The following is a 17,952-nucleotide window of genomic DNA, read 5'->3' on the forward strand; positions in this document are numbered from 1 at the left end:
AGTCAAAACTCAAATTGACTGACACGGTTTATGTTCCCCATTAACTTTTTTTTTAACATCATTCTTCATTTTGTGCATTTTTCCATCTCAGTTGTAGTCCCTGTGGGCTTCCCACCACCAATTCACCTGTGTGCCATCATCATAGTCCAGTGCACTCTTCCCACTCCAGTTCTGACCCCAACCCCCTTTCTATAACCATAAAATATCTCTGGCTTACAGCTGTTCATTGTTTTCATTTTTACTCTATAACATTTCTCTTTTCTCCCGATCCCTTATGCTCATGCTGAGTGAAACCATCCAGTATTTTTCTTTTTCTTTCTAGCTTACTTCACTAAGCATGATCTTTTCCAGCTCCATCCATGTTGCTGCAGAAGGCATGAGTTTATCTTTTTTGGTTGCTGAGTAACATTCCACTGTGTATATGTACCACATCTTCTTAATCCAGTCATCTATTTTGGGGCATTTGGGTTGATTCCACGTCTTCCCTATTGTAAATAGAGCAGCAATAAACACAGGGAAGCAGGTGTCCTTTTGAATTGATGTTTTTGTGTCCTTTAGGTATATACCTAGGAGTGGGTCCCCATAACTTTCTATCTATATGGCATTTGTCCTTGGTTTGTGACTTTTGTATTAAATGTCCATTAAAGGGAAGTACTGTAGGCTATGTGGCTGGTCCTTCACTTTTAGTGTTTATAAGAAAACCAGCTATAAAAGAGAGTATACTGGCAAGTAACCAACTCTGTTCTGCCCCCATGAACTTCACTGTCAAAAAACTTCCTCCTAAGTACCTATCCTGGGGGTGTCAGAGCAAAGCTACTTTACATTTGTATAGTTCTATTAGAGTGCTGTCTGCATTGGCTTTAAGATAAAAATAAGAAAAAATTCATTGTTAGCATCTGTAAAACCATTCCACCGTGTGGTATGAATGGAAGAAATATCAAGTAAGATGTAGTTGGTCAGATTATTAGCAGAAGCTAATAATCAGGTCATGTGTTCGAATCTCAGGTCTGCCACAAATCACTGAAGGAGAACGGGATGACAGAAGTCTGCTTAGCAAAATGTGCTTTTCCAGTTTAATCATCAGGTCCTCTCTTACTTCTAAACTGCCAAAGAGCTTTCCACATCTAAAACCAAGTGTACTCTCATTCAAAGAGCAGTCCACTGTATCACTTAAAACAGTTTTCTGCTTCTACATTGTAACATTTTCATTTACTCAGAAACACAGAGCTACCTAAATATTAAAGTCACCATACATTCACATAACTAGTTTCTAGTAACTAGTTTCTTATCTTTTTCTTTTTTTAAAACAGGTGAAGGAGCCGAGCTATAAACCTGAACCTGCAGAGCGTGTCAGTGTGCGCAGCTTACAGCAGTCATGGATAACTACAACCCCTTTTCTTACCTAATAACCCTTTTCTTTTCATCCAGTCCTCTAATGCTTTAGTTACTGTAATTGGTTTTTACACAGAAATAACAAAATAAAGATAACACATCAAATCTATCTACAAAAATTTATTGTCTATTTACAGAAGGCATGCATATCATTAAACAAAACAAATAAAATGCTTTTTCTTGCAACGCAGTACATATGTGTCATTTGTTTTTTAAAGACTGTATCACAGAAACAGAACAAGACATTTATAAGTATCTTGTTGAGCATCTTTTAAAAGAACTAAACACTCATCATTCGAGGAGCAATACTCATAGACATCAGTTCCTGAAACAACAGTTTGCACGCATAAGGCATTCGAACCAGAGAAATCTAGAAAAGAAAACAAAAAGCAATTAGCAAAGCTCTATTGAAGTGACTCCCACTTCTTTACCCCAGAAAAAGATGAAAAATTTTAGTGTAGATGCTGAATAAATGAGTAGCTAACACTCTCTTAGCAAGTTTCTATTCTCCTAACAGGCTTCAGAGTTTCATCCTTTGTGCCAGTCATACTTTATCTTCATCCTCCTGAATTAAAAGGTTGAAGAAAAACTCCTTCTTTAAAGGTCCTTTGTACATGGTATTACAAACATACAGGGAAAATGACCACAGTAAATCTTAACGAAATTTTTACAAAAAATCAAATTATCTTTTTTCTCATTTAAAACTGGATTCTGGCCCTCCCTGGTGGCGCAGCGGGTTAAAGCACTGCACTGAGGGGCTGAAGCCACTTCCGCATGAGTTCGATCCCCATCCGTCCCGGAGGTGACCACATGGCGTGGCAGACCTCTCCTGACCCACCCACTGCTCCCCTCAGCAGTGTACTTCGTTGATCTGCCTGTTCTGCTCCCCTCTCTGACTCTGGTGAATCCTCTCACCCTCCACATCTCTGGCCTGTACCCCAGTTCCATATGAATGAATAAATCTTTAAAAAAAAAAATTGTAAAACTTGAATTCTTTTAGAGGCATTCTATCAAAAAATGGAAAGTGGCAATGTATCCCACTGTACTAAGTGCAGGGATGATCACACCAACATGGTTATGTCCCGGGTAAGTTTCCACTGCTAGTAAGGTCTCTACTTACCTGTGTTTTATTACGACAGCCCCTGCATTCATATGTATGGGTCCTGGTGTTAGCAATGGCCATTATTCCACAAAGATTGCAAACGTGAACCTGATAAGGATCTGATGCCTCAAACAACCTTTCCCTTAAAAACTGAGCTGCTCCATGGGCTATCTGACAATCTCGTTCCATTTCTCCAAAACGCAGACCACCATCACTGTTAAGGAAATAAACAATAGACCATTTTGTATTTATTTTCTACTAAAACCAGCATGAGTGGAAAAGGTATGGAATGGTAATAGTAAGAAGACCCACCTAGCTTCTTATTTTTATGCCCCAGCATTCTCTACCTGATAGAGAACAGCGACATCTACGCACTATTTAGTATATGTCTGAAGGTCCCCAAGTGGAATAAATACATTAGATTCTCAAGCACAGCATACAGTTTCCATCATTAAGTACAATATACAATGAAGTACAGAGTAGAGTCTCATACTGTCACTTAGCTTACTAGAATTCGACTCTACACTAAAAAACGAATAATAAAAAGTCAATCTATGCAAAGCAGTTCCTAAGTGAATGAGTCTTTCAAGCAATCAAACCTGAAATGATAAAAGCATGTTGGCAAAGGTCATGGAAAGAATAGGTGTGTGAGTACAGGCTTCCCCAACACTAAGTGGGATGAATGCAATGTTCAGGTGGTTGGACAGGTAGGTGGGTGGTGATGGCTTCATCAACAACCACTCCACTTAATATGCAAATCAAAGCAAATAAATTGCATTTATAATATCACAAAACTTGCCAACTTTGAAGGCTGCTAACCCACCAACTCTTCATCTTGAAAATTAGTAAAGGGAAAGAAGCTTCTATCTGCCCTTTGATAGAAGAACTATGTCACTAGGTAACCAGATGAAGAAAGTTTCTTTCTACAGTATTTCAGCTAATAAATAAAATTAGAATCTCATCAGTTGCAACTCCTTTAATTAAGAACTTTAGCTGATCATTAGTAGCGACTGAAATCATAAAAAGACAAGATATTGGAAATAAACAATACTGCTTATTAAATACCACTGCATTAGAACTCATACCCCAGATTCCATCAAGTCTCTAGATCTAATCTGCTACTTATGAGAAAAACAGGAATGCACAGCACAGGAACATAATCAGTAAACCCAGACTGAGAAACCCTCAAGGAACAGTTTCTTTAACAAATAACTTGCAAGGGATAAAAACTGGTGATAAAAGAAAAAAAATAAGAAAAATATTAAGTGTAAAATATGGACCTTATATGTATCCATACTAAAACCAAAAGTTAGGCAATCATCAAGGAAGTTTGAGCACTGGATTATTTAATTAAAGAGAACTGTGTTGGGGAAGAGGGCATGTTTGCTTTGAACACTCTGGTCTTTTAAAGCACAGGTTCTCAAAGTGTGGTCTATGGACCTCATGGGAATGACAACTATTTTTATAATATTAAACATATTTGTTTCTTTCACTGAGTTGACGTTTGTATTGATCGGACAAATGTTAACAGTAAAACTTCACCTGAGCACGAACCAAAGCAGTGAAACCAAACTGGACTAGTAATTCCATTCTCTCCTTTGAGCAATTGGGGGATGGGGGTGGGTAGGTTGTCAGTCATATTTTACTTCAGTGTCCTGTTGTACTTTTATTGACAACCCTGAACACACATCTCTTTACTAAGACAAGTTCTCAGACAGCCCTTCTGATGTTTACACACTGAGGACAGCTGTCTTAAAGAAAAAGCACTTGCCCCTTCTGAACTGTGAGCATGGAGCATGTTCACTTGCAAATACAGCAGATGCCAACTAAGTAAATTCACAAAAATTAGAGTACATTCATTCAGACTTAGATTTCAGCAGATACTTTTTTCTAAAAAATGAACAGTGAGCCTTTCACTTCAAATAAGACAATTTTAAGTATCTGATTAAAAATTTAAAATCTTTCATGCAAAAATGAGAATTTTAGAAATGCTTGTCCACTACTATGAGCTTGACAGCTTTCCAAAAAGATCCTTCTCATGACATGGGTATTAATATTCACAAGTGTGAAATTTTTTTTTTTTTTTGGTATAATGAAATGTGTCAGCACTTGAAAACCTACATAACTCAGTGAATCAGTATTTCCCCAAGGGCCAATTGTAATGCTACAAAATTAGCCATGTATAAAAGACATAAAGTATAACGATAGCCAACAGATTTTAACATTAAGTATAAACGACTCACTGATAAGGTTTCAAGTTCTATATCAAAACTAATATTCTAAGAATTTACAGTATCATTTCACTGTAGTAACAGAAAAGAATACCCACAGACACCTGAAAAGGTTACTAAAATATTCCTCCTTTTCCAACAACAGATCTTTGTGAGGTTATATTTTCCTCATGAACTTGAATATAAAAAAATAAAACACTGCAATGGAACCAACACAGGAGCAGATGAAGCAGCAATTCCTTGAGTAATGTTGCTTTGCTTAAAAATCAGTTTCCAGGGTTCTCCCTGGTGGCACAATGGGTTAAAGCATCACATTATGAAGCTCTCTGAAGCCACTTCAGCATGAGTTTAATCTTGAGCCAGGGAGCTGACCCACATGGCGCAACAGACCTCTCCTGATCCACCCACTGCTCCCCTCAGCAGTGTACTTTGTCAATCTTCCTGTTCTGTTCCCCACTCTGTCTCTGGAGAATCCTCTCACCCACCACACCTGGCCTATATCCCAGTTCTGTATGCATAATAAATAAATCTTAAAAAAAAAATCAGTTTCCAGGACCCTATTAAATAGGCTGAGTTAGGACTTACTAGAAGAATTCAGGCTTTTAATACAAAGATCATTTAAGAGACTAACAAAAGTAAATCAATGTGATTAAAGTTATCTGGAAAATGTGCTTAGTTTTCATTAAAAATGTTGTTACATTAATGAGTAATGGATTTATTCATGTTACCTTTCAATAAATTAACAAATATTATAATTATTTCTCAGTTCTAACATGGATAATAATGGAGTCCTGAAATCAGAAAATCTGAGGCTCACTCATAAAAACATACTGAAATATTTAGAGAGAAACTTTCATCAACACTTAATAATCAGAGGTCGCTGCAGGAGGAGGGAATGGAAGTGACAGAATTAGCTATGAGTTAATGACAATTACTAAAGTAGGGTGACAGACACATGAAGGTTCATTATATCATTATCTCGTTTTATGTCTGACATTTTCTTTAAAAAGGCTAATTAATCAAAAAAAGGCAATGATAAAGCTCTCTTACCGAGATCTACCTTCCATAGGCTGTCTATTAAGGATCTGAATAGGCCCCCTGGCACGAGAATGAATCTTATCATCCACCATATGTTTCAAACGCTGGTAATAAGTAGGACCAATAAAGATTTGCGATGTTATTTTTCGACCAGTGAACCCATTGTACAGGACCTGAAACACAGTATAAAGCAGTTTAGAGTATTCCACAAGTTGAAACAAAACATGTCCACATACAGTATGGTTCTATTTATATAACCATCAAAATATACAAAACTAGGGCCTCGCCTGGTGGCGCAACACTATAAGCTATCCACAGCCAGTGCAGCCCAGAGTTCAATGCCTGGCCAGGGAGGTGACCCACATGACAGCAGACTGCTCCTATCTCTTTAGCTGCTCCTCTCACCAGTGTGTTTCAGTTGGTCTGCCTGCTCTGCTCCCCACTCTGTCTCTCGTGAATCCTCTCATCCCTGCACCTCTGGCCTGTAACCCAGCTCTTGTATGTATAAATAAACGTACCTTTTTAAAAAAATACACAAAACTAATCTATGTTAGAAGTCAAAAGGTAGTTACCCTGGGTAGGGATGGGAAGGTAGTGACTGCAAGTGGATGCCCAAGGGGCATCTGGGCATAACAGAAAAGGTCAATTTCTTTTGGGGATCTCTGTGCCAGTCAAGCAAGTGTGTTCAGTCTGTGAAAATTGATCATGCTGTGCACTTATGATTTGTGTACACATTTGATTTATGTCTTGTTTATCTAAAAGATTTGAATTTTTTAAGTATAAAATTACACACCATATGTAAAACCTATTTAAAAGTAAGAGAGTAAGTATTATACTAGCTTTTTTAAAGCACTATGGCTCAAAGCTGAGAAAGCACCTATCATCATTTGAAAGAAACACATAACAAAAGAATACACACAACAAGTTACTGATGAATGAACAAGTATACCTCATTTCCTCTGAGATGGTAGCCATAATCAGACAAAAGATTAGAAATCTTCTGCACATTAACAGCATCATTAAATGGAGTGGCATCACCAATTTCACCCTTATTAGCTGATACCTTAAAAAAAAAAAAAAAGTATAGAAAAGCCACTTCTTTCCACCTCCCCTCAAAGTCTATATCCATAAAATAAAAATCCTTTCTATAAACATTTTGGAGTTAGAAATCTGTTATGGAAAACTGCAATATTACAAGATTTGGTTTATACACATTACACCATGTAAACAAATCTACCCCCCCCCCCAGAAAACCCCTCAATTTTAAGTTTTCAAATAGGTAGCTATCCATGGGACTAAATATAAAAAGAATGAAAATTCCAAGTATTTTCAAGGATGCAAAGAAAAAGACATTTCAATGCCTTAAAACTAAGCTATCCATGCATAGATCTGCAGACATTCTACCTTGACATAATATGTAAAACAGAAAATCTCCAACAGATATGTGCATGCTAGTAAATAATGTAACTGTAAAGTGATTCACAGGGAACTAACCACCAATGAATTAACCGTTCATCTACAGAAGAGAACCAGTCAAAAGGATTACCATATGTGTATGGAGAGGTTGGGTGCAGTAAATTTTACAAAAATTCCAACCTACCATAATTTTGCAAAAAAACAAACAAATAAAAAAAACAGGCTATAATTATAACCTATTTTCAAGGAGAAAAATAATTATTGTTACTAGCTTTTCTAAAGTGCCTTGGCTCAAAGCTGAGAGAATTCACTTATCATCAGTTGAAAGAAACAGCAGTTTGGAAGAAGCACCTCTTACCTTTCCTTGAAGACATTCAATCAAGTGACCAATAGTCATACGAGAGGGGATGGCATGGGGATTTATGATGATATCAGGGGTGATACCCTCACAGGTGAAAGGCATATCCTAAAAAACATTTTAAAAAAAGATGTCGTAGGCCCTACCTGGTGGCGCAGTGGGTTAAAGTACAGCACTGAGAAGCTAAAACCACTTCCGCATGAGTTCGATTCCCGCCTGCCCCGGAGGAGACCACATGGCCTGGCAGACCTCTCCTGGCCTGTCCACTGCTCCCCTCAGCAGTGTACTTCCTTGATCTGCCTGTTCTGCACCCCACTCTGTCTCTGGTGAAGCCTCTCACTGCCCCTGAGCCTCTGGCCTGTACCCTAGTTCTGTATGCACAAATAAATAAATCTTAAAAAAAAAAAAAAAAAAAGATGTCTTAATCTCTTAAGTATGGAATTAGAACTTACCTGCCACCACTCATCTAACTTTTTGATGCCCTAAATTCTATTAAACTTACTTAACATTATAAAATCAAAAGTTACCACCTTTGGGCTCTTAAGTTAAAGCAAATTTTGATTTAATAAAATGTTCAACAAAACTTGGGTTAAGAGTAGCAGATAACAGACACCTACCTCTTGTCTATACTGAATACCACAAGTACCCTTCTGTCCATGTCGACTAGCAAATTTGTCTCCAATCTGTGGAATTCTAACAGAGCGTACCTGAATTCATAGAAAGTCAGTTAGTTAAGTCAAAATAGTTAACTTGACATATATATTCTGACAAGACAAAGTTCTACTCACCCTTATTTTACAAAATTTGTATCCTTCCTGGTTAAGAGTTACCATGACCTGATCCACAATGCCTGTCTCACTAGTTCTGAGAAAAGTACTGCAATCTCTCTTGGTATAGCGTCTGTTAGTGCTTTCCAATTCATCTTCATTTTCAGGCAAAGTGACCGTTTTGCCTATAATAACATCATCTCCTGATACACGAACCCCAGGAGCTATCAAACCATCATCATCCAACTTGTCATAAATGGCATGCCTCATACCTGCAAGGGCAGACATGGGATTTTCAGAAATAACATTACCATATATGGAAGTATTTCAAATGTCACATAATCCACAACAAAGATTAAAAATCAAACACATAAATCAGTTCCAAATCAGAGAGACTCACAGGAATCTCTAACACCATGAACCTAGTATAGTAATAATGCTTTTATTCCAAACTTTACAAATAGTCCTGAAGTCTGTAAAAAAGTATAATGGACTTATCACTGGAAAATCAAGTCTCCACTTGCTAGGGGGCTTTGGATTAGTGTGTTGCCATCTTCTGATCACTACATTACATGAGAAAGCATCTATATGGCCTCTATACACATCCCCCATAGAGATTTTTAATTTATTCTTATACAATGTTAACTGACTTCAACTCACTACTACATACGGCCACCCACGGGAAATGAAGTAATAGAAAGATACCTAAGCAAACAAAATATATTGTACTTCAGGCAATACTATCAGAAATCAAGCCCATAGTTGAGGTAAACTATTTCCCTGGAACACCCCATCCATTCCACTAGATATATAGTTTTTAAGTATCTGTGAAAACAACAGCAACAAAAAAAGAATTTCCATTTTCCAGAAGAAACAAAAACATGCTCAGAATCCTCTCGTTTGTTAAATGTACACAAATATTGTGGCTAGACAGTATTATGGCAAGGCTACAACACCTGCGAAGACAAGAGGATGTTCTATTAAAAGGCACGAAAACGAGGGCCTGACACAGTACAAGTGCGAGAGGCTGAGGTGTGTCCCGCAGACTGTATGGCCGCTCTGCTTTCCTAAGTACCCTCCTCAGTGCAGGTGCCACACCGGGACATAAGGACTGCAGCAGGCCCACCCTTAGGTGCAAAGATTTCTGGCAACACATCCTTCCTTAACTATGGGCTCAAAGAATGACACAGAAACATACTGCCCTGTGGCTTTAAAAAAAAAAAAAAAAAAAAGAGGGGGCAGAGAAACAAAACCCAAAAAATTAATTAGGAAAACCAAGGTTTAAATCCTATAATTTAAATGACTGTATCACTTACCCTGGCATGTTGCACGTGTAGGCTTCTCAAAAACTTCTTCCTGATCAAATCCCTTTTTAGACTCCTGTTCTTTGTACGACCGATAGAAAACAGATCTTTAAAAAAAAAAAAAAAACATAATAGGAGTTAGAACATACCAATAATAGGAGTTAGAACATACCAATAATTTTTACTTAACTGATACGTGGGACAAGTAAGGTGAATGATAATGTCTAATACTACCACACAGCCACACATTCAGCTTCTGACCCACAACTTCAATGTACCCAGGAAAGAACTGAGGTCACTTTCAACCTCCGGCCCAAAACAACTACTTTCACAGCGACCCAGTATCTGCCTGAACAGCGCTAGTGGGAAGTGTGTTAAGATACAATGTCCGACTGTAGTCCCAGTGCTATCACCAACATAACACCGGGGGGGGGGGGGGTGTCTTATATGTTTCCAGATTTTTAACCAATTTTCATATGCCATCAACTTGGGATCAATGTTTATCCATGAAATAATCGAGCTAAAGCATGACAGAAAAAAGGATGAAAAGACATTTTATATGAAAGATTATAAGCCAACTTTTGTAATTTATTTAGCTGTCCATCTAAATGTAAACACGTATTTGCTATACAAAACTTAAAAAGCCTTGTAAATATCAATGTCTGAAAACCCAGAGATACAGGAGCATAGTCGCCAGGTGTCTGCTGCCTCCAATAGGCCTCCTGCTCTCTGGAGCAGGGCACCAGCTTCACACCCTGACTCCACACAAGCACATGCACCTGCCAGGTGCCGCAAAGCTGCACAAGTAGAGGCAAAGGGTACAGGTCATAGCAGACAAATTCGTCAAATCAAAATTTCTTTCAGCCTAACTTTCAAAATCACCAAGTTTTGGACACATACAAGTCAAAGCTACTATTAAAGAACTTATTTCTGATTAATGTGTTCACATTTCCACCATATCTGTGTTTTGACAAACTTTGTAAATAGCTGACCTGAAAAAGCCTCTGTCTACAGCTGAGCGGTTCATGATAACAGAGTCTTCTTGGTTATATCCAGTGTATGACGCAATGGCCACAATTGAGTTGATACCTATAGAGAGTGCATTTAAGAACATGTATTAAAGCATCAACTGCAAAACAAAGAAAAACTGCCCTTTTCTTCTAATTCAGTGTTACTTAACCACATATGCCACAGATGGTGTCACCATGGAAGTGCTGAAGTCAACTCCTCCCAGGACAGTAATCTGTAAGGCTAAATACTGTGAGGCAAATCCTACAGAGGAGAACCCATTCCCAAAGCAACTGCTTTTCTAAATGGTTATAAAGTGTCTCCCCAAACCAAGTGTCTGATTTTCACAACTGTGTGCTATATACAAGATATTTTCAGAAAGAGTTCATTAAACAACTTCTCCATGACCCCAAAATTAATAAGCAATAGGCTTGAGCCCCACCTCCTGATATCCTGGTTTTTAGGATAAAATCTGGTATTATCCTGCTCGGCTTCCCAGTCCCACTCTGCACCTAGAGCCTCTCCTTAAACCACTAAAACAGTGTTGTATTAACTTCCACTCAACTATTCTCTAGTTGATGCTGCCCAAATGTGTTTTGAGCATAATAAAAGCAACAAGGAAGGCTGAAAACATGTAATAATCTAGTAGACAGCAATATAAATAATAATTTTCTAAAACTTTAAACTTTAAAGCTAGAGCATAGTATCTTGATTTAAACTTCATAGGCACAGCAAAAATAATAAAATAAAAAAGGGAACAATCTGAGTAACTGTATGTTTTGGTTATATGAATTCTAAATAAACAGTTTGTATGTACTTCTTAAAATTAAATCCAATTTTCAAAAAATAACCCACCCTTCATGAAGACACTACATTCATGCATTTCTTTATGTGTACAGTGGACACAGTTCTAACAGGACCTAGAAATGACATTTTAATAGCAAGAAGCACACTACCCCCCAGATTTTGGTTTCTACATACTATCATCCTTCACTAAAGGTAAAAAGGTTGACTTGACTTTTAGGGCAAGGAAAGCACAAGATGAAGCAAAAAATAAGTAAGGAAGAGATTAAAGAATGATGAGGATCTCAGCACTCCCACTGGCCAAAACTGGGGCAATTTTGGCATCAAAATGGGAAGGACTGACACAGTCAGAAAATCACCACTAGAGGCCTTCGTGGGTGGTACAGGGGTTAAAGATTCAGTGGAATCAAGCTACTGCTAGCAGCTATGGGCTGAGTGCCACCTGGTCAGAGAACTAACCCACGGGGAGCAGCAGACCTCTCCCATCTCAATCGCTGCTCCTCTCAGCAGTGTATTTCAGTAATCCACCTGTTCTGCTCCCCACTCTGTCTCTGGTGAATCCTCTCACTCCCCCCCCAACCCCCCACATACACCTCTGACTTAGAACACAGTTCTTGTATGCATAAAGAAAAATAATTAATCTTTTAAAAAAGAAAGTCACCACGTGGCAATATTCAACACACTAAACTAGAGACTGAAAGTTTGACAAGAACAGTGTATTAACAGTCTCAAAATATCTCCTCACAAAACACATTACTTACTAACAAGTACTATATATATAGTGTATATATATAGTATACATACAGTGTATATATAGTACACTAGTATATACTATAGTATATACTATATAGTATAATATATAGTGTATATATAGTATATTAAAACTTATATATATATATATGTTTAACAAAATGTGAAGAAACCTGACAGACACCATCTTAATCACATGATTAAAATTACAACTACTAATAATAGAACAAATAGACAGTATGTACCTCCTGATGGTACACTAAAACTATAGCATCTTTTCTCTACTAATCCTGCCAAAAATTCAAAACCAAAATGAGGAACAATTTACAAAGTAATTTGCCTGGACTCCAAAAATGTCTGTATCATGAGAAATGAGAAGACTGAAGAATGACGCCAAATTGAGATAAGAGATAAACGACTAAAAGCAATTCACAATCCTAGACTACCATATCCTAGGCGCCTTAAGGACACTCTTAGGACAGCTGGCACAATTTGTAGTGGGCACTGCTGGCTAGATGTATATCGTGTTAACCTCATTCTGATAGCTATCCTATGAAGAATGTTCTTATTTTTAGAAAATATACATTAAAGAATTATAGAGCAATGTGACTTCATGTCTGCAACTTATGCTCGAATGGTTCTGGAAAAGAGAGGAAGGGAAAGAACAGTAAAGACAAATGTAGTAAATGTGAACTAGGAAATCTAGATGAGGGAATGTAGGAATCCTAAAGCTAGCCATATAACTTTTCTCTAAGTCTAAAATTATCTAAAAATGAAGGTTCGTTTTTTTTTTAAAGAGTAGGTTATTTATGCATACAGAACTAGCATACAGGCCAGAGGTGCAGGAGTGGTGAAAGGATTCACCAGAGACAGAGTGGGGAGCAGAACAAGCAGACTGACGAAGTACACTGCTGAGAGGAAGCTGGTGAGACAGGAGAGGTCCTCTGTGCCATGTGGGTCACCTCCCTGGCCAGGGATCGACTGCTACAGTAGCTGCAACCAACCTCACAGTGCAGAGCTTTAACCAGCTGCACCACCAGGGAAAACCCAAAGGTGTTTTGTTTTGTTTTGTTTTTAAAGGATACCATGATTAAGGATGAAGCAACAATGGAATTGAAAGGTAAGCAGCCCCTTCTAGCCCTGCCCTCACCACTTCATCAGTCCCAAAGGAAGAAACACTTTACTTCAAATCCAAATTCTTATGTTTCTTTTCTTCCCTCCCCATAAAGAAGCTATATTATCTAAATGTTACAGAAAACACAGCAATGTAAGTATAATTCAAAGATATGCGCACACTGTAGACAACCTAAGAGATTTGGGTTTTCTAAACAAGAGTATCCCCTTGTGGAGGACACTGGAAAATGTTAGACCCTTTATTATGGCTAATATTTTAAAACCCCTACTTACATGGCAAACTTTACAAATAAATTATTACCAAGATTTTGCTAATAACTAAGAAAATAGTTGTGCCAAAGAACTATACTGTTTCCTTTAAGATTCAACATCCTGAGACTCTTTAAACTTGTGTGCAAATACTGCACAGTCTCCTTGAAAAGTTCTTCCTATAAACTACTAATTGTCCAAATCTCCTCTTATTTCTTTTCCTAGTGCCTGAAATTCTGTCTCTAGCTTTATTTGCATTCTGAATTCTCCTCAGCAATTTCATAGTAATTTGTAATTACTAATATAGCACTCTACACCTCTAAATTTAACCTTCCCTCAAATCACATTTGTAACTCATGAGAAAATTATTTCTTACATGTAGTGGCAGCAACTGAAAATCAACACATCTGAAACCAATTTTATTAATGTGTATCTAAAATCTGTCTTTCTCTAATGTACTCCCCACATCATGAACAGAAGCCCTCTCTCCTCAACTACATAGGCCAACATACAACACTTCCATCACATCTCTCCCCTCTCCTCATCATTCCAGAATCCAGGTAGTCATCAAGCTCTATCAAACCTACTCACAAGGATGTCTTGCTCTTTACATTTCATTTCTTTTGGAACTTACCATTCATCACTTAGGCCACTGCAAAAAAAAATCTCTCAATTATCTCCCTGCTAAGTACCCATATCTGACCCTTATACAACTACCAGACTGATATTCCTAAAGTACATTTCTAATTACCGCTCAAAAGGTTAGACGGGTCTTCATTTTTTAAATGAAACTCAACCTGCTCTCTCCAAGCCATGATACCACAGTCACACGCATGTGTTTTATGGTCATACCACATTTCTAGAACTGCTGTTCCACACCTGCATGCATGTAAACCCTTGCACAAACCATTTCTCAAACTCAAATATCATTTCATCAACTTTACTCCACTTAACTCTGCTCATATTTTCCACCATATTATTGTGAGAACAGAGATTGTGTGTCATAAGCATTTTAAAACCCCTCCAAGTACCCAGAAAAGTGTTTAAGCATGGCAGGATCTTGAAGCTGTAAAACAAAACTGAACATACCTGCTGGCAGCTCTCTAAATCGCAGATATTCCATGGAACGTGTTGTCACAAGTGGTTTTTGAGGATAATAGAGAACATGAGCCAACGTATCCATACGAACATGGAAGTTGGTGATATAAACTCCCATAGCCTGCTTACCCATAGCAGACTGGTAGGTGTTTCTAGGAGACTAGGGGGCGAAACGAAAAGTAGAATCAATGAGAATTTAATTACTCCTAAAGGAACAGGCTTTATCTGGCACTACAAAAATCAAAAATATTTATGGGTTAAAATTGGTAGAGTTCCTGTTTTTTCCATAAAGGTAAATCATAGTCATCCAGAATAATCAGCTATGGCTCATAACAATAAAACACAAGCATAATCTTATCAAATGCTAATTCTGTAGGCATTTATAACCTTTTCATTACAACGCTTTTCATTAGGAAGATATCACCGACTCATCTTTTTTATTCCATTTCCCCCTCTTCCTCACAAACCAGAAGTTACAAGCTGCTACCAACCTGGTTATGATCAGGAAAGGGAATAATAGATGCACAGACACCAAGAATCATTGATGGATGAATCTCACAGTGTGTATATGTGGAGCAGTAAGCTACTTCTTTCTCTTGCAAATCATCTGGGGTCATTGCAAGCATCACTGTTTCTTCTTCCAGAGTATCAATATATTCTACTACTCCACTGGCCACCAGGTCCTGCCAGCTGAAAAAGAAAAACTTAATTTCCTTATTTCCTGAAATACTTTAACTAACAAGGCCTCCTACTTAATATTAAGAATATTCCTGAAAGAAAAAGAAAAGAATATTCCTGAAAGAGGGGACAGGGAAGGGAGGCCAACACAGAGTTTTAGTGGATAATGGCACAGAGTTTTAATGGAGGCAGAATGGAACACATGCACCTAAGAAAGAAAAAAAAATGTAACCTTAAAATATATAAAAAAAAATTACACATAATTAAAATAATGCCCAAAAACAAAATATTCCTACATGTACTGATAAAGGTATATTATTGTTAATAGTGAAAAAAAGCAAATTATTGAACAATACACATAAGGTAGGACTCCATTAACTATCTCTAGGTTGTTTCACTTGCTTTAAGGTATACTTGTGGAAGCAAGGGGTAAGGATATAAATTCATAAAATAAAGCCTGGATGAATATACACCCAATAATTCGCAGTATTTATGTTTTACAAGAATATGGATTAAGTCTTTAATATAGTTTTACAATACACACTATATGAATTCATTTACAGTAAAATATTCATGTCACTTTAGCCATTTTTAAAGCAAGTTAATCTTTTTATTAAATTTGTTATTATACTATTCCTATAATATTGTATATAATGTGTTATTTATACTATCAAGATTATTTCTTCTTATTATTATTGTTAGACTTTATTAACATGTCACAAAGACTTTAACTCATAAATGAAAACTCACAAGTCCCTAGCTTGATAAAAGTAAAGAAAAACAAATTATCTTGGGGGTGATGAAAATATTCTGGCATTAAATAGTGGTGATGATAGACAATCTCATTAGTATATTAAAAACCACTGAATTATATAATTTAAAATGGCTAATTTCATAGTATATCAATTACATCCCAATTATTTTTTAATACACACTTTTTTCACTACATATCCTTACCTGTAGTTGTTATATTCTCTCTCTTTCAATTGGTCAATATGTCTCTTCTTCAAAAGCAGCTTCTGTTTTTCCACAATCAGAAGTGGTCTACAAATACGGCCTGCATCTGTATAGATCCGAATCTCCCGTTCTCGAATATCTCTGATCATGGAAACCTATATATAAAGTCAAAACAACCTTATGAACTTTTAGTTTCGCTATATCCCCCAGGATTGGCTAAAAATACAATATTCTTAACAAATTTCTGCAGCGAACAATTATTAATAAAATGGACAAATCTTAGTTTATAATTGTTCAATATACTCAAAACTAGGTATAATTTAATTTTTATAAAGGAAAAAAAATCCAACCTTGGTAATTAAAGGGGCTAAAAGTAACCCAGTATTAATGTCATGCAAGTAAAGAGAAAAAAAACCTAGGAGTTACAAAAAACACTAGTATATAAATAACAGTATCCTATTTTGTTTCTTTGAATAAATACACATATTCACTCTGTAGCCTCTCAATAACAGACCTTTACTACTGTTTTGACCATACTTTCCCAGTAATACGCCCGATATTTCACATTCTCCTGTCAGACAAATGGCTTACAGTCTACTGTCCAATAGAGTAGTCACTAGCCACATGTCACTATAGAGCACATGAAATGCAGCCATTCTGAACTCATATGTACTGTGAAATCTGAACTACCAGATTTCAAAGATAATGTCACAAACATACAGTAACAATGAACAATTTTTACACTGATATACTGAAGCTTAAAATTTTGGATATATCAGATCAAAATATTAAAACTAGTTTCTTGCTGCTTGTTTTCATATGTTTACAAGAATTTTTAAAATTTATGAGGCTCACATTTTATTTCTACTAGATAATATCAATATTTGGGAAAACTGCAATAACATAATCATTCTTTTTTGAAGATTTATTTATTTATGCACACAAGAGCTGGGATGAAGGCCAGAGATGGGGGGGGGGGGGGGGAAGATTCATCAGAGATAAGAGTGGGGAGTAGAACAGGCAGATCTACTAAAGTACACTGTTGAGGGGAGCAGCAGGTAAGACAGAAGAGTTTTACTGTGCCATGAAGGTCAGCTCCCTGGTCTGGATCTGGATTGAACTTGTGCTTTAGTGGCTGGCAATTGCTTGATAGTGCTGAGACTTAACCCCTTGTGCTTCTTGGGGGGCCCAGAACTAAAATCTAAACTAAGAATGTTTTAGTATTTTATACAATTTTAATATTAGGCATTGGAATCATGATTTTATTTTCAGTAGTTTTCTCAAATAGTGCCCATTGTAGCACACAAGAACATAAGTTTACTCCATATAATTTTCACAAGTATGAATAGACAAACATACACATACACACACAAAATAAGTTTTCAATTGTATCTGTCACCAACAAGTTTAACTTGATTTTTTATGACTCTGTGTAGCTGTCATTAGTCTCTTGGTGACAAGAGCTCTCAGTGAGCATCTGCCCACGCGTATATACCGGAAGGAAAGACTCAGAGAAAAGCCTAGTTTTACTCATAGCATATTAGAGCATCTTTAAAAGTACTTGCAATTAGGCGTGGCAGACCTCTCCTGACCCGCCCACTGCTCCCCTCAGCAGTGTACTTCGTCCATCTGCCTGTTCTGCTCCCCGCTCTGTCTCTGGTGAATC

General features: G+C 37.0%; 2 protein-coding genes across 2 annotated transcripts in view; one reads left to right on the top strand and one right to left on the bottom strand.

Annotated features, from left to right (window-relative positions):
• Nucleotides 1–1,501, top strand: part of IGFBP7 (insulin-like growth factor binding protein 7) — a 71,942-nt gene extending 70,441 nt beyond the window's left edge. Inside the window, exon 6 of the mRNA XM_004681466.2 lies at nucleotides 1,311–1,501. Coding sequence (XP_004681523.1) covers nucleotides 1,311–1,330 — 20 coding nt within the window. The 3' untranslated portion in view covers nucleotides 1,331–1,501. The remainder of the gene's footprint in view (nucleotides 1–1,310) is intronic.
• Nucleotides 1,499–17,952, bottom strand: part of POLR2B (polymerase (RNA) II (DNA directed) polypeptide B, 140kDa) — a 38,311-nt gene continuing 21,857 nt past the window's right edge. Inside the window, exons 14-25 of the mRNA XM_004681272.2 lie at nucleotides 16,287–16,441; nucleotides 15,143–15,341; nucleotides 14,643–14,811; nucleotides 10,601–10,697; nucleotides 9,621–9,715; nucleotides 8,326–8,576; nucleotides 8,155–8,244; nucleotides 7,538–7,645; nucleotides 6,713–6,826; nucleotides 5,776–5,936; nucleotides 2,513–2,708; nucleotides 1,499–1,762 (exon numbers count right to left, since the gene is read on the bottom strand). Of these exons, the coding sequence (XP_004681329.1) occupies nucleotides 1,673–1,762; nucleotides 2,513–2,708; nucleotides 5,776–5,936; nucleotides 6,713–6,826; nucleotides 7,538–7,645; nucleotides 8,155–8,244; nucleotides 8,326–8,576; nucleotides 9,621–9,715; nucleotides 10,601–10,697; nucleotides 14,643–14,811; nucleotides 15,143–15,341; nucleotides 16,287–16,441 (1,725 nt within the window). The 3' untranslated portion in view covers nucleotides 1,499–1,672. The remainder of the gene's footprint in view (nucleotides 1,763–2,512; nucleotides 2,709–5,775; nucleotides 5,937–6,712; nucleotides 6,827–7,537; nucleotides 7,646–8,154; nucleotides 8,245–8,325; nucleotides 8,577–9,620; nucleotides 9,716–10,600; nucleotides 10,698–14,642; nucleotides 14,812–15,142; nucleotides 15,342–16,286; nucleotides 16,442–17,952) is intronic.

This window comes from Condylura cristata, unplaced genomic scaffold (genome assembly GCF_000260355.1).
Source record: "Condylura cristata isolate star-nosed mole 26May11 unplaced genomic scaffold, ConCri1.0 scaffold00012, whole genome shotgun sequence".
NCBI lineage: Eukaryota > Metazoa > Chordata > Mammalia > Eulipotyphla > Talpidae > Condylura > Condylura cristata.